Here is a 15,910-nt window from a genome sequence, read left to right as displayed (position 1 = left end):
GAAAGATCTATATACTAGGTATATTACTTATCGAAGAATATTTTTCTGGAAAAAAATATATATAAACGATCACGTTTACGTCGTAATAATGTTTTTTCTTTTTCTTTACATGTTGTTAACACACATAACATTTTAGGCTCAGTGAATTTATTCAATAAATAAGCATATGCGAAGAATAAATGGTAGGTGATATTTATGTAGATTAAAATTGTTCGAACCCGCACCCCTCCCCCAAACAAACTTCTTATTCTTATTAACAAAATATTTAGTATTTTTGTGTCAGGAGCCCCCAAGGGTTTTGCTTCCGTTTATTCCGGGGGCGGGGTATGCGATAACGAATATTTTTTTGCTGACGCATCAAAAAGACAACAAAGCAATCGAGACAACAAAGTACAAAGTCCACAACATGAATCAGAATTTAACTAGCTGTAGTTTTTTTTATGGAAAGAAATGCCAAGAAAGGAAGATTTTTATTGCTCTTTGTCAGGAGGACGCAAATATTAAAATATTATTAACGTCTCTTTGTGTTTTTTTTAGTTACATATATAATTTATATCGTCATTATTAAGGTATATTAAGTGATTATGGCGCCGTAGTGGTTATTACTCTCTTCTTGTGGGAGACCGGGGTTCGATTCCCTCTGGTGGCGATTCAATATGGGCAATTGAATATTATCATAGCCCTGGGTTAACCCAAGCCATGTGAGGGAAATTGGGGAGATGGCGCACTGTGGGGACTGTTAGATGTGGCAGGGAGATGTCTGGCAGAATGCTGACCCTAATTGAGTTTGCGTAGCTCAAAGAGAGCACTAAATACTCCAGACTCCCAGCTAAATAACTTTATGGTATTAAAACGCTATCCCTTTAAACAAATGCCAGTAATGGGCTGACTTTTTCACTGTCGCATCCTATTCAAATGATTTACGTCTCAATCTTGTGATGTGTTTTTTTTTTTACAATTTGAGACCCATTGGAATTTTTTATAAGCCTATGCTATTTAATGTTTAAAATGGATTCAATACTTACAGACTTGCCTTAGATTAAATTAATTGCTGCTTTAAGCAATGGCATATATCTTTTTCTATAGATGAATTTCTTTGTTTACATTTTTAGCAGTAAGCTTTTTGACTTTTGGTATCTGCTTGGCAGAAAAAAAAAGGTATTCTTAGAACTTATTCTTAAATGAATTCAAATAAATCGAAAGGCATCAATCTACACTCAATAATAATTTAAGACCTCAAACAATGTTCTGAGGGAAGAAATCCACAGACAAAAGACCTCATTTCACCAAATCCTAGCTTTTTTTCCCCTGCCATCCAGGAAGAGCTTCCCATGGAAAAGTAAACAAATAATGTCACACTAGAATTCATCTAATACTCAAAAACCAGATGCTACATTGGGAAAACTTGGTAAGGTGTATGGATCAATGTAATAGCGATATATACTTCCTGAGAGGCAGAATTTGGGCACTTTCACAACCCTGTCCATTGATTAGGCATGACCTGAGAAGTTTTCATCTTCCACAACACCACATGAGTAGGGTTAATACCTAGCTCTATACGCCATTATTTAATTCATTGTGACTTTTCAAAGCACGTTTATGTCACCCTTAAATACTTAGTCACACAGCCTGTCAAACATGTGACACATGCAATAATCTGTTTTAAAGTTTTGACTATATTTTGACCGTATTTGTTTTTGAGTGAGCACCAACTGTTAAAGCAAACACAGTCAGTTATCTTTTTTTTTGCTTTAACAGAATAAGTTATGAAGAAAGTTCAAAACGTAACATGAAGTTGAGCCCTTATTCTGGTATAAACTGTGGCATAAAACCATAGAGAGTGCTAACATCAGTATGTTCTATTAGATAAAATATATATTATATACATTAAAAGGTGTAGCTACTAAACTACATTTTGGATAAAAAATATTTTGATGTCTTTTTAAATTCTTGTTGGTATTCAGAATGTGAATTTTTTTATATCTTTCTTAACATTGATCCCAATTTAATAACACCTCATTTTAACTGATTTAAATATTCGGCAAAAACTGCCCATTATTGATTTGGCAGTACTTGAAATGTGTGCTCTGTGAAGCAAGACTAATGTTCTAAAAAGGAAACATTATATCCACTCTAACATACAATATATAGTTACCAACAGGGTAGAAAAAATTGAGATTAATTGTCATTGAGACATTGAGAATAATTGCCCTGTGGAAATACAAGGTTTTAAAAATTGTTTCTTATTATTTTTACTACTATTTTTGCATTTACTTGGTATAGCTGGTTAGTATTGATTTTATTCTATTATTATCAGTTCCAAGCTATGCCAGTAAAAGATGAAGTTGCAATGAAGAGCTGTGTTAAAAAGTTAAAAGAGGAAACTTCAGGAAGTACGTGATTAGTTTTTTAAAGGTTTATACACTTTATCAGGGTGCATTACTACATTGGTTTTTCTTTCAACAGGTTCTCGTTGCAGCTCACAATGTGGAATATCTGGCAATGCGGAAGCCCTTGCTAAAGTTGGTGAATTTAAAAGACAAGCAGAGGTATTACACTACATTTAAAATTTAATAACTTTGAATTGAAAGGTCTGTCTGTCTGGATGGCTGTCCCACTCATAGATCTGCAAACCTGCATCTTTTGATGCAGGTTTGCAGATCATTTTTTAACCTTCTTGTCAGACCAAAATATATGTCTATATTTCATTGTCTACTTTGGTCTTCTTTTTACCCTCAATTTACTGTATTCTGCTGGATCTGCTTGTTTTGTCTTAAAGCTCAGCGCTCTGCAACAGTCACGCAAACATCAGCACGATTTTTACCAATTAAAAACATGTCAGTGTAAATACATACTGTACCGATACATATAAACAAATATAATACTGCTTGAAGTACGTCATTGCGGTGAACTATAAGTTGTTTTTAATATTAATTTGCTTAGTGACTGTCCACTTGAATTTGCATATTCTCTGTAGATTTTATGCATATTTAACAAAACAAAGCAACGTAGCTCCTTTTCACTTAACACTTAGTGTAGGATAATACAGATTGAAATATAACCCTTTACACATTTTGTCACAAATTTCTAAAAAAGAAGTATATATACATAGCAACTGGCTGATGTTGCACCGAAAAACTGAAAACCTTGATAATCTCCTTTAACCATACATGAAAAAACACATGATCCTTTACATTATATTAGTAGTGTATATTAAGTAAAAAAATAAGCAAGAGATAATAAATTATGTTTCCAAATTAGCAGAAGTTAATAGTTTCACTTTAAGTTGTAAAATGATTAAAAAATGAAAGTTCCAATTGCTCAATAGTGTTTAATGTGGAGTTAATTTAAACTCACAATTATTTACAATGTGTTTATTAACATAAGTTATTTCTAATAGCAGTATTATTGATAACACAAATTTCTTATATTGTTTATTTTATCCCAAAAATAAGTCATGGTATGTATCATATACCTTAATTCTATTCTGCATAATATGTTTATCTTCTATTATTTGAAAATATAATTTTTTTTCTACTAGCATAGTAAACAGGTATATAAGTTCATTTCTTTGTAATTATTAAAGTACTTTTTATTCATAGGAACTTGCTCAAAAAATGAATGAAATGTTTGAATCACAGTTTGGTGAAATTATTGAAAAAATAGCAATGGATATGGAACAACCCAAGCTAAAGAAAAGTAGACATGCCAAGTAACTTGTTCTTTTGGTTTAATCTATTAAAGTATAATACTTACTTGATCACTCACCCTTTTTAATTCATATTGGCAACGCATAAGCTGATGCGTTGAAAGCCAGCAGGGGAATAATAGAACAAATTTGAATTAAAAAAGCTGTTACTTAATCACAAAAGACCCTTTGGACCGTTTAAATTAAACTAGTGGTAACAAAAAGTTAATGCACAATCCTGAGCGTTCACATTAACAAGTGGTGTGTATCCACACTGTGTTAAAAATGCTTTCCCTCCACTATATATATATAGTATTTTAGTAAACATGTTTCATTTTTTGTTACTAAGATATTAAAACGAAAATGAAATTTGAACATTAGAAATTAACTAAAATGATTATAACAATTTGTTTTGTAAAAAAAAAAAAAAAACAATCAAGAGGAAGGTTGGTGGTCATGGTAATTCCATGCATGCTTTCTCTACTAAGAATGCTACTCACAATCAGACATTCAACCGATCATGATGACTTGAGTGTAATTGGTGTAATCAAATTAAATCTTATTTGCATAAACTATCTACATCTGGCAATAAAATATTGCAGCACATGGTGCTGTGGGTTTACTTGAAGCTTGCAGGTCTGTTGACCATGGATCTACCTTCGGTAGCATGGACATGAACATGGAACATGTTTGTGAATGTTCCTTGTCATTTGCAAACTTATAATCTACATTCCTTAAACAATAACAGAAATTCTTTAATATCGCATTTCACCATACTTCTGATTCATTTTCTTTGAATTTTGTATAAAATATGATATAAGAAAAGCAATAGTCTACTTTTACGATGACCCCTATGGCTCACTTTTCTTCCAATTTAAGAGCACTTCTCTTCTATGATTTAAACAGTTTTCTTTTGTATTCTTACTCTTCTCTTCTGTATTTTGACACTTTTCTTTTGCACTTAACAGTTCTCTGCACATGGTCCGAAATTGTGTCTTCATAACTAAACTTAAAAATCTGGTCCACAAATTTACACCCATATGGGTCTGGATACTTTACTCACTTCTCGTAAGAAGTATGCTTTATATTGTGCCAGGCCCCAGAACATGTGCATGAATAAAATAATATCACAAATCAATTCAGATTAGTGGCATAGTAGTTAGTTGTATTTATCAATGGACATGATAAATGGCAAAAGAAATGGCTTTTCAGAGTCCTCAAAATCATGGTAGTGTCCACCAAGCAAACTATAACATACCTTTTCTTTATCTTAAGTTTATGGTCCACCACACCACTTGATTTTTTTCATGGCCGGGAACCAGCATGTCATTTATTTACCCTTGTCTCTAGGGAAATTCGCCATCATCTATTATCACTAGGGTCTAGGGTCGGTCATGTCGGTCATTCATTCATTCAAAAACGTAAGTTATCAAAATCCAGTTCAATCAATATTCCTGGACTAGAATTTGTTCTAGGAGGTTTTTTGAGTTCTTGAAAGAAAAGTGTTTCTCACTTTGGAAGGGAAGTTTTTAGAACAGAAGAGAAGATTTGGGAAAAAGAAGAGAAGTGTTTCGATTTAGTAGATCAGTGGTTTTATCAAGAAGAGAAGTAAGCCATAGGGGCCATCGATACTTTTGAGAATCTATTTGCAACCTTAATTCTGCAATTTTTCTTTTGCAAAGATGTTTTCCTTAAGATAGTTGCCAAGCAGTATGTTAGCGATGCACAAAGTAGTACTGCTTTGGTTTCAAGCAATCCCTGCTCGAAATATATGTTTTAGAGTGAGTTTTTCCACACGTCAGAACTCGTTGTGGTAGTGCGAATGTTCCATTTTGTTGTGTATTTTCATAAACATACACCCCTTATTTGTAGGATAAAATTTGGAATCTTTTTACTTTCAGTGAATACGATGAAGATGGGTTAAAGATTTTTGTGGCTAGAGAATCCCTGCTGACGTAAAGTATTTTTTCTTCATATTTATATTATCTTGTGATCTTTTATGGTTGCATAATTTCATTGTCTTTATTCCCTTTTTAGTGAATTGCTGGAGATCAATCATATTCAAACGATATACAATGTTTTTATTGCACTTCTGCTTGTGTTTTTAATGAATACTGCACTCTACGATTTCTTGGAAACTGGCAGGTATAATTAATGTTTTAAGATCTAAGCAATGATGAGTATATGAGTATCTTGACCATGATCATCTTAGAAAAATGTCGTTTAAGTGATATTCTATGGTTGATATTTAAAGTTTAAAAAGCAAGCAATAATATGTACTTATGTGTGTTCATTTAGTCGTATTTGCACTTGCAAAAGTTAGTCAATTTTTTTCTCTTTGTTGCCAAGTAAAACTTTCAGTCTGCTTTCGACTGTGTGAGTTTGCTAAACTTGGCATTTTATTGGTTTTGTATTGTGAGAAGGGGTTTGGGTGTTTAAGTTGCAATCAGTACTTGTTTGTAAAATAAAAGTGCAGCTTCACAGTTTGGATTTGTTCCCAACTTGATGCAGTGTCATGCCACAAACTTAAAGTTGGTGTACATCACTTTGCGACTACAATGGTCAAAACATTCCGCAACCCCGAAGATTTTGTTTTTTCAGTGCGAATATAACTTAACTGCCAAGCATCACTAGTCACCTTAAGTTTTTTAGTATGTTGGAAAGAAAATTGAAAAGATGTAAATACAACATTTTTATGTTAACAATCGAAGGTGATTCTAAATACTTGTTTCTTTTTAGATTAATCGACTTCTCAGTAGTATCGTGGGCTTTTGGCAATTTTTCCAGTGTCATTCAAAACTGGTTATATATGCAAGCTTACACCTTGGCTATATATCCAATCTTTACTTCTTACGCCAGCAACCAGACATCTTGGGCAAAAATACCGATGTCGGTGTGGAGTGTTGGTTACATAGCGTACATGTTGATCTTCCTCACTTTTCCTGTTCAAGGTGCATTGTCTGATAACTTACCACCAGCTTCGACGATAATTTTGATAACAGAACAGGTATAATTCTAAATACTGTTTATTTTACCCATGTGCAAAAACAGCCTATCTGTGCAACTTTGACAGCTTCTCCCAAAATTGCCCTGCCAAAGTAGGCATCAGCTTTTATATAATAATAAATGCTTGGGAAAATAAAAGCTGAGAAAATAGACGAATATGAATATTAAAGCTTAGAAATTGGCGTTTTTCCTTTATCTTGAAAAGAGATTCTCTATCTAATATTCTTTTCTAACACTTTAATAACAGGATAAATTGGCGTCGACAACACTAAAATTTGCTTCACTTTGTGGCTATGTGTACTACAGACCTTTCTTTAAATGTGAATTCACCTAAAGTTGCAAATCTTTCAAATGTATTGAGGACACATTGTAAATTGTGGTTTGATAATTCACATCTAGCATAAGAGATTTGTTATGATTGTAGGTCCGTCTAATGATGAAGGTTCATGCGTTTGTCCGCGTCAACACTACGAAAGTTTTGAAATTTGCTGAAATTGAAAAAGGTTTATGCTTATTTTTTTGTGTACATTTTAAATAACTATTTTTCTTGACGTTATAGTCTTAAAGTTGATGCTAATTGTGATGTAATTGTTTGGCGGACTTCGAAAAATATTTTTTGAAGGATAATTTTTGTTTTGATTGTCAATATTTAGATGACGATGACATATCAGAATTGAAACTTCCTGGATTTTCTCAGTATTTATATTTTCTTTTCATCCCGACGCTTATTTACAGAGACAACTATCCAATGTGAGTAGAATAACTTTGAGTACTTGAATAAAAAAAAGCTTTTAAGGAGGAAAGTCCCTTTTTGAATAAGAAAGGGACTTTCCTCCTTAGGACGAAATCGTAGAAATCGTAAAGATTTGTACGATTTCGTCGGTTATAAGGCAAGTTTTTTGCGTTTGGAGACTGTTTCCCACCTGTCTTTCTGATATTTTTCGACAAATTTAATGAATATTTGCAAAATAGAGGGACCATTATAGCGACTAAAGGGGATCCAACAATGATTGGAACCGTCTTAATTAAACGCACGTTTTTAACGTGTACAGCAAATTCCAGGACGGTAAACAATTTACTAGGTAATTTAAAACCTATAATCAAGTTTAAAAATCTATTTTTTTACTACTTGCAATACAAAGCTCAACACACAGATACTTCGTTTTCCTTCTGTTTCACTGACGCGAAAAGAAATTAGTGTCGTCTTGGATACGGCTCACCCAATGCGATTAAAGCAAACTGCAGGGCATCTAATATTATAAAAATTTTAAGAAAATAACGGAAACTGATTATTAATGAACCTAATCTTAAACTAAAAATAAACACTTTTACTAATTTGCGTTATTAAATGCTTTTTGTCAATCAGTTGAACTAAATTGCATTGATTTAATTCTTTCGCGTAAATTTTCTTCGTGTTTGTTAATTTTGCGTTCCGTTCATTTCCTGGAATAAGGTATATTATCTACCACAAAAAAAAAACTCTTTCAATGTTTAATTTATATATATATGTTTGAATATTTTTAGAATACTGGTGTATTTTTTGTTCTAATTTAGTATTTTGATTCCAGATTAAAATCAGTGTATTAAATATCCATTCTTTCATAGGACACCATATGTTCGTTGGGATTTTGTGGTCAAGAATTTTCTTCAAGTCCTAGGCTGTATAGCTTACACCTATTTCATGTTCGCAAGATTTTGCGTTCCTGTATTTCAGAATACTGGCAAGGAGAAAGGAAATATAAGGTAAAAAAAAACAAGCTTGAATTTAATGTGTGTATTTATTGGAGGGTTAGAGTCTACAATCATGGACAAATTATTTTTTTTAAATTTGGTTAATAGGGTCAAATGTTTAGTACTGTGCAGCTGGCAAGCTACTCTGACGGACTCATAGGCCAAGTAGACAGCGTCTTAAATTTGCTAGTAGCCTTCCCTGGCGCCCATGCACAACAAAATAATCAACTTCGCTGCCCACGAAGGTCCGAAAATTGTGGGAAAAAATTTGACGTTGCAACATTTAGCATATCGTGTATGGATTTAACTAAATTACTTAACATCCAGCGCGCTTTGAACGTTCACAAGTTGAAAATGTGCGTGCGTAATATAGAAATAGCCTATGTAATTACTTGTGGTGGCGATCTTCGAAATTATCTGTCTTGCTTTATATTTGTAGTCAACACAGTCTCTTTTACCCAAAAGCTCATAAGTTCTTGTTAATGCTCATTTTGATGTTAGTACATTTCCAATCAAAGAATTGTCGTTAGGATAGCGACGGGTTAAATGCTTGACTTTTTCACCAGTCAATAGCTGTGGTTGCAATGCTTGTTACTTAACGTTTTTTATGTATTTTTCAGCAAACGCGTTGACACAATTGTAATTCAGTTGTAATTTTTATTCTACTAGGACGCTTCTGTTATCTGCGTTTTCGTGCATGCTTCCTGGAGTACTTGTCCTGTTGGTTGCCTTCTTCGCCATTCTGCATTCATGGTTGAATGCGTTTGCTGAAATGACAAGATTTGCAGATCGGATGTTTTATCGGGTATTTGGATAAAATTTGCGGCCTACGCTTTACCTTACGTATGGCAAGAATAAGCTTTTGCTAATTTTTCAGAAACCGCTAATGTTTATCCGCCAACACCTTCTTCCCTTAAATTAGGCTGTGCCTAACTTCCCTTTTTTAGGACTGGTGGAATTCTAACTCGTTTTCGAGTTACTATCGCATGTGGAACGTGGTGGTGCACGATTGGTTATATGCATACATTTACAAAGACTTTAACTATCTGTTTGGTCGAAGAGGTCGCGGTTTTGCTGCTATCTTGGTCTTCTTTATCTCAGCATGTTTCCACGAATACATACTTGCTGTGGCCTTCCGGTTTTTCTATCCCGCCTTGCTGTTTATGTTTGGTGGTGTTGGGCGTAAGTTGTTTGCAGTTTGTTTCATTGTGTATTTTGATTTAAAGGATATTAAGTGATACGGTACACGTAAGAGATCGAAAAAATGCGTTAAGCATTAGTAAAGGGAAGACGTCCGGAAATTAAGGGTCAAGAAGTTTCCCTGATATAGCAAATTCTCAAGTTAAAGGCATTCGAATTAACAAATTTGTACTTTATTAGCCATCCACGCTTGCCTAAGATAGCGTTAATTTTGCCCAGCTGCGTCTAATCACGATCACTACTTAAGGTAAAAAAGTCCGGCATAAAAAGGATCTGAAAACGTTACTGCGTGGAAAAGCGTCCTTTGATGTCTTTCTATGGTCTGCGATTTATTTGGAAAGCTTATAATACTTGAGCACACAAGGAAAACTTAATTGTTCACGTTTATTCATGACAATCATACCTGGCCATACTCAACATTTTCACAATTCTGAAAAATTCCTATAATTTTAAAAAACAGCCCGGAAAAGATCCCGGGTTTTAACATAACTCCTTGCATGGTACATCTTTTTGTTATAAAAAATGCCAATATTTAAACAATGGTCCTCGAAAATTGCCAAATTTTTAAACAATGGGCTAAGCGATTTGCGTAAACTGAAAATTGGAAAGTGCACCCTGAAATAAACAACTCGCTCTGTATAATCAATTTAGGGGCGTTTTTCCTAGCGCAGTGCTAAAACATTAATAGTTTCCGTTTGTATCGTTTAGTGGTGTTTTTCTTCGTGCGGCCAAAAAAAGGCTCAAATAATCCACTGTGGAATATATACTTGTGGGTATCGTTAACCATGGGTAGCGGGATACTGATGACTATGTACAGCGTGGAATGGTACGCCAGTCAAAATTGCACACGAGACTTTGTAAGTTGCATCTTTTTCTTTTTATTAAGCATTTTATGAAATGTTTTCCGCAGCAATATTTCCGTCTTTTGGTTTGTTACATTGAGTGATGTCGTGCTAGCTACGAACGAATTTGTCTAGCAACAAATGACAATTTTTATAAAAGCCAGCGCAAGTACTTTATAATAACTTAGCCAGCCTTTCAATGTAAAATACAACGTAACGTATTATTTTGGCTACAATGATTGGTGGAAGAGATAATTATTATTAATTATTCTTTTGTTTAAGTAATTTTTGATTCGCATCCTTCAAAAAAAAAAGTTGAATTCAATTTTAATTTTTCACCTATCGACGAAGAAATTTAGCTTGTGCGATCATATCAACTGATTTTGGTTCGATACGCGTGACATTTTTTCATTGGAAATCCGGCTTTACCTCAAACCTTAACTCGTTTTAATACACCTTTCCCGAGTTGTCTTTAATCTACCATTGCGATCTCTCTTTTTTTTCAAACAAAATGAATGTGATTTTTGAAACCCTCATCTGAAACTTGATAAAATGTAAAATCTTCAGATTTATACATAAAAACAACCTTTTTTTAGGTTTTTTAATTTTGTGTTAATTGATCTTTGCTTACAACCGTGGCTAGTGCAACTGGAAAATTAAGAAAACTGACTGTAACATTAATACCACTAAAACAACTTTTTCACCAGTTAGATAAGTTAAAAATTGATAAACACATTAATTCAATCATGGTGAATATGGTGAAACCAAAAGAACAAAACTATAAGGTGTAATTCAAGAAAAGTGTAATTAATGTGGTTTGATGTTTATTGGGTCGTGTTTTTTAAAACTGTATTCCAATGTGATTTACTCATGTACAAAATGTTGTCCTCAACTTTTACAAAAGAACCGTTTCTCCTTTTTAAGAACATGGATTCGTGAAATACATTTGGCTCGCCAAAAAAATAGAGGCTGCGTTACATATTATTAGTCGGAAGTTTCGCAAAAATATTAAATTGCGCAAAACAGGAAAAAAAATCAGAATTTTTCTACCCATAATTATAAAATTTGGTTACCATAAAAAATCACATTGCTAGCCGGCTAATTGAGATTTTGTGAGTCAATCAATCGTTTTTTATAAAAATATAAGAGTTAAGATTTACATATAATTTTAAGTTTGAAAGATGTGAAATTCATTGAGGCGTACGTAAAACTCTCTCTATTTTCCATAAAGTAATGCGCAAAAATTGTGGTAAAATGTGTGAAAAAGGGATTAAAACTCGCGCGATAATTTCATCAATCTAGCCAATGTGTTATCTGAACATTTGAAAAAATAGGTTAATATATGTTTTAGAACTCGTGGCTTGATTTCATCATTCCGTACTCGTTCGATTCAACTTGCGTGGTTTGGGAATGGAAGAAATAAAAGAGAACGGAGAAAAGCAATCATTTGATGACAGTAAAAACAGAGTCCTTCGAATGCAGAAAAGTGCATTTTAATTAAAACTTAGAAAAATAGACAACAAATTTTATATTAGAATCATCATGAGCTCGACATTTACGAATTACCGATTTCTAACGTTCTGTGCCTCAGATACGTTTTGTTTCCCGCTCATTTCATATATCGCGCTGATTTATATATATCGCCCTCATTTACAAATAAATGGCGTTCATTTGCATATATATGGTGCTCATTTAGATATATCGTGCACATTTAGATATGTCGCGCCCATTTAGATATATCGCGCTCGTGTAGATATATCGTGCTTATTGGTATATAGTGCTTATTTTATAGATCGCGCTCATTTATATAGATCGCGCTTAAGCATCGGGGTGACCACTCCTCTTTAGACTCTTTCAATAACCTTTTATGGAAATGGTCTGTTAGAAAGTCGGTAAAGAACTTTAGGCGTATAAAATTTTTTTACATTTTCTTCTGTCCCAATGCATATTATATTGTTCAACAGAAGTTTTGCTGATATGCATGGTCGATATGAAGAAACTTTTTTTACTAAATTTTAATGACAAAACCTGCAATTAAAAAGTCCAAAACACCTAATTCTCCTTAGCATCTATAACTTGACCTCCGTTTTTGAGTGGTCATTCTGTATGTATTGATTTATTTAAGTTTTTTTACTACGATTTAAAAAATCTATGCCATATTTACTCGCCAAGCCTCTCGCCGCCTGTGTCGAAGGAGCGCTCGTTTTGATAACACGAATAAAACCCATTCAAGTAAGCGTTTCTTGTTTTTTTTGACATCAATAACAGGGGCGCTGTCTCAAGCGTGAGGCACAATCGGGTAAATAAAACATATTTATATAATTTTTATTTTTATTGCTTAAAGCTGTAGTGAATAAAAACAATTGTAACCATAGAAATTTTTTTTAAATTTTTTTACATTTGTTATGAATTGCTGTCTGTATTTGTCATAATCGTGCAGCGCTTTTACGTATATATCATGAGTGTACTGTTTCATTTTGTTGTTTATATAGGACGAACTAAAGTACGAATGGCCGCCTATGATTCGGCAAACTAGAGTCAGCGACCTTGTTCCCAACGATTGTTAGGCTTTTCACACTTGGACTAACAAGCCCTGGGGACGAGGTTTTGAAGTCAGGACTTTATGAAGTCATTTGTTTCAGATTTAAAGCTTTCCGAAATTATTACCTTGCAAGGGCTTTTTATGCCAGCGGTGAACTTAAGTTTAACGCTTTTTGCCTGAGCATTGAAATTGAAAAAACGGTAAACAGAGCATTTTAAAAGATTCTTGTTATTTTTCTATGTCCTTTTTTTTAAACATTTTTAAAATAATTAATGTGCCTTAATGTGCCCTTTCCTTCTGTGTCGCTGTACCTCCGTTTAAAAGACGTTGATTTGTGTTATAGAAAATATTAGAGTGTATCATAGAATTATACTAAAGAACTACAAAAACATTTTTTTCGATAATATTAGAGATTTTTTTTACTGCTACGCCAAAATAAATTTAATGATAAATTTAGTATTTTTTCTCTGCATTCATTAATAAAGAAACTATTTTTTTTGCCACACGAGGATTGCACGTCATTGAACAAATTCCCCTCCCTCCTCCTAAAAACGACATATTATCGACAGTATATTGCATATTAATAATGCTATTCAAAGAATTCTATAAAGAAATCCTTACGGCGAAAGATCGATTTAATGAATTTCTTCTTCAAGGACCTGTTGAATTCATTGCTGCATTTAATGAATTAAATGGTGATGCAACACCAAAGCCATACCAAGCTGCCTTTTGAACAAAAGGTGCTGCTGGACGCTGATTGGTGGAAAAGAATATTGGTGTCGAAATCATTTGGTTCATACTCTACAGATATATGCAATGCTAGTGTTAAAATGACTAGAACCTTGTGTATAGAAAAAATTAGTAAAAGAGACAATTCTCTAGAATGATATGGTGCTTGTCGCCTCACCCTTGGACAAATCACCTGGTGTGCGCCCCATTATTATTGGGGAGGTATTAAGACGAATCATTGGCAAATCCATAATGTGTCTTGTCAAATGCGACGTTATCGATGCAGCTGGAAACCTTCAACTAATTGCTGGACAAAACTCCGGATGCGAAGCACCGCTTAATGCGATAAAAGACATATTCGAAGATGAAGGAACTGATGGTGTGCTTTTAGTAGACGTACCAAATGCTTTTAACAGTTTTAACAGAAGAGTTTTTTTGCACAATATAATAATTATTTCTCCGAAACTAGCTATTTATGTGACTCAAGCGAGATTATTTGTTACTGGTGTACTGGAGATCTCATCTTGTGAGGGAACCACTCAGGGAGATGCCACAGCGATGGCAATATATGCACTTGGTATTCGCACACTGCTAGAGGTAAAACATGTAGCTGATACTGATGATATCAGTGCTGGGGGCGAACTCATAAATTGTTTGCAAACGATTATCAAAAAAGGGCCCGTTAATTGGCTACTATCCAGAAGCGTCCAAATCATGGGTGATAGTTAAAGCAGACAAGCAGGTATTTAAAACTTTAACATCAACATAAGATCTGAAATGGTTTCCTTGAATACAAGAAACGTTACGTAAAAGACTTGGTCAATACATTGGTGAACGAACTACGGAGTTTATCAGCAATTGCAGGAGTTCAACCTCAAGTTGTATATTCTGCCTTTGTCTGGATACAGGCATAAATTAACTATTATATTCGAACAATAGCTGGTATTTCAGAGGTGTTGCAACCAGTTGAAAATGTAAATTGGAGAAAATTGATTCCTTATGTCATGGACGGGCAGGTGACGATGACAAGTATTGTTGTCCCTTCCGATGAAAATGGGAGGCCTTGGTTTGATAAATGTTGTTGAGATCACGAAAATGGAATATGAATTTTTAAAACTTGTCACCAACGAACTCACGAAAGAGATAAAACATCAAAACTTGATGGTGACAACAACTGCTTTGACGAGCAAGCAAGTAAGTCAAAGATGGCTAGGGAAAGGAATTTAAACAATCTAAAAGATGTGACGCGGGACGATTATCCTAAGATGCAGCAAAATTAAACGAAATTGCAAGATCGACTGGCGCTTCTGGTTAACAACTCTACCATTGAACATTGGTTTTGCCTGAAAAAGCGTAAATTAGTCGACAATATTTTTCTACGTGAGCAAAAATGTAAAATTCATCTTCATCTATACTACCAGAACCAACAGTATCTGTTTTAAAAGAAAGTTAAAAGCTGAGCTGCATCTGCTGAGGATTGTTTGTTTTTCCACCGGGGACGTGTCCATTCCAGCGACGTTTTCTCTTTTGACAACTGCTTTGTTTATTACTTTTTACATTACTCATCCATTCATTCTTCTCTGTTAAAGATGCACAACTTATTTACACACTGTTCCAATTAACTCTTATATTTATCTCAACTGCTATGTTTAATTCAAATGGAAACATGTAACAACCAAGATGGCAAGCACTACACCAAGAAGTTAAGTTGGTCCAGCTAAGTTCGATTGTTTTTTCAAAACATGGTTTTTTGATTATGAAAAGCCGTGGAAAGCAAATAAGATAAATGCAATACCGCCGAAAACAAGGCGGATATTGCAATTTCGGTGGGAAAAAGGGTGAAATAGGGGTATTTCCATCTTAAAATTATCAGGTAGGTCACTTTTTGACCTAGAATTGATCAAACTATCCTTGAAAACTGACTGGAGAGTGGTGGAATCGTTAAAAGACATATTAAAGTTACTAAATGAAGCAAAAAAAAAACAAATTCAAAAAAAAATTTTTAGGCCTTTTTAGCCTAAATTACCACCGGGATTGCCACTTATTTGTGCATGTGGCATACAAAATTCCATTGAGCATGCATTGTCATTTCATCGGTTTTCGTCACAATAAGTGACGTGATTTGATGGTTACCTTTTGCTGAGGGTATGCATAGTTATACGCCTGATTCTC

At 33.9% G+C, this 15,910-nt stretch overlaps 1 protein-coding gene across 2 annotated transcripts; it reads left to right on the top strand.

The window, feature by feature from the left end:
* The first annotated feature begins 423 nt into the window (after nucleotides 1-423).
* Nucleotides 424-12,942, top strand: LOC130621711 (sterol O-acyltransferase 1-like). 2 transcript variants are annotated; one of them, XM_057437046.1, is made up of 14 exons: nucleotides 424-1,852; nucleotides 2,318-2,393; nucleotides 2,467-2,549; nucleotides 3,603-3,712; nucleotides 5,590-5,643; nucleotides 5,726-5,833; nucleotides 6,428-6,695; nucleotides 7,119-7,197; nucleotides 7,348-7,444; nucleotides 8,300-8,437; nucleotides 9,095-9,230; nucleotides 9,373-9,607; nucleotides 10,334-10,482; nucleotides 11,819-12,942. In XM_057437046.1, the coding sequence occupies exons 2-14, from the start codon at nucleotides 2,327-2,329 to the stop codon at nucleotides 11,888-11,890; spliced, it is 1,596 nt and encodes a 531-aa protein (XP_057293029.1). In that variant the 5' UTR covers nucleotides 424-1,852; nucleotides 2,318-2,326; the 3' UTR covers nucleotides 11,891-12,942. The 2 variants fall into 2 exon arrangements, with proteins under 2 accessions (XP_057293029.1, XP_057293028.1); XM_057437045.1 differs by having other exon boundaries at nucleotides 424-2,226.
* Nucleotides 12,943-15,910: the final 2,968 nt, after the last annotated feature.

The sequence above is a fragment of the Hydractinia symbiolongicarpus genome, chromosome 12 (assembly GCF_029227915.1).
Source record: "Hydractinia symbiolongicarpus strain clone_291-10 chromosome 12, HSymV2.1, whole genome shotgun sequence".
Classification (NCBI taxonomy): Eukaryota; Metazoa; Cnidaria; class Hydrozoa; order Anthoathecata; family Hydractiniidae; genus Hydractinia; species Hydractinia symbiolongicarpus.
Note: the sequence above shows the minus strand (reverse complement) of the source record. Positions and strands in the feature narration are given on the sequence as shown.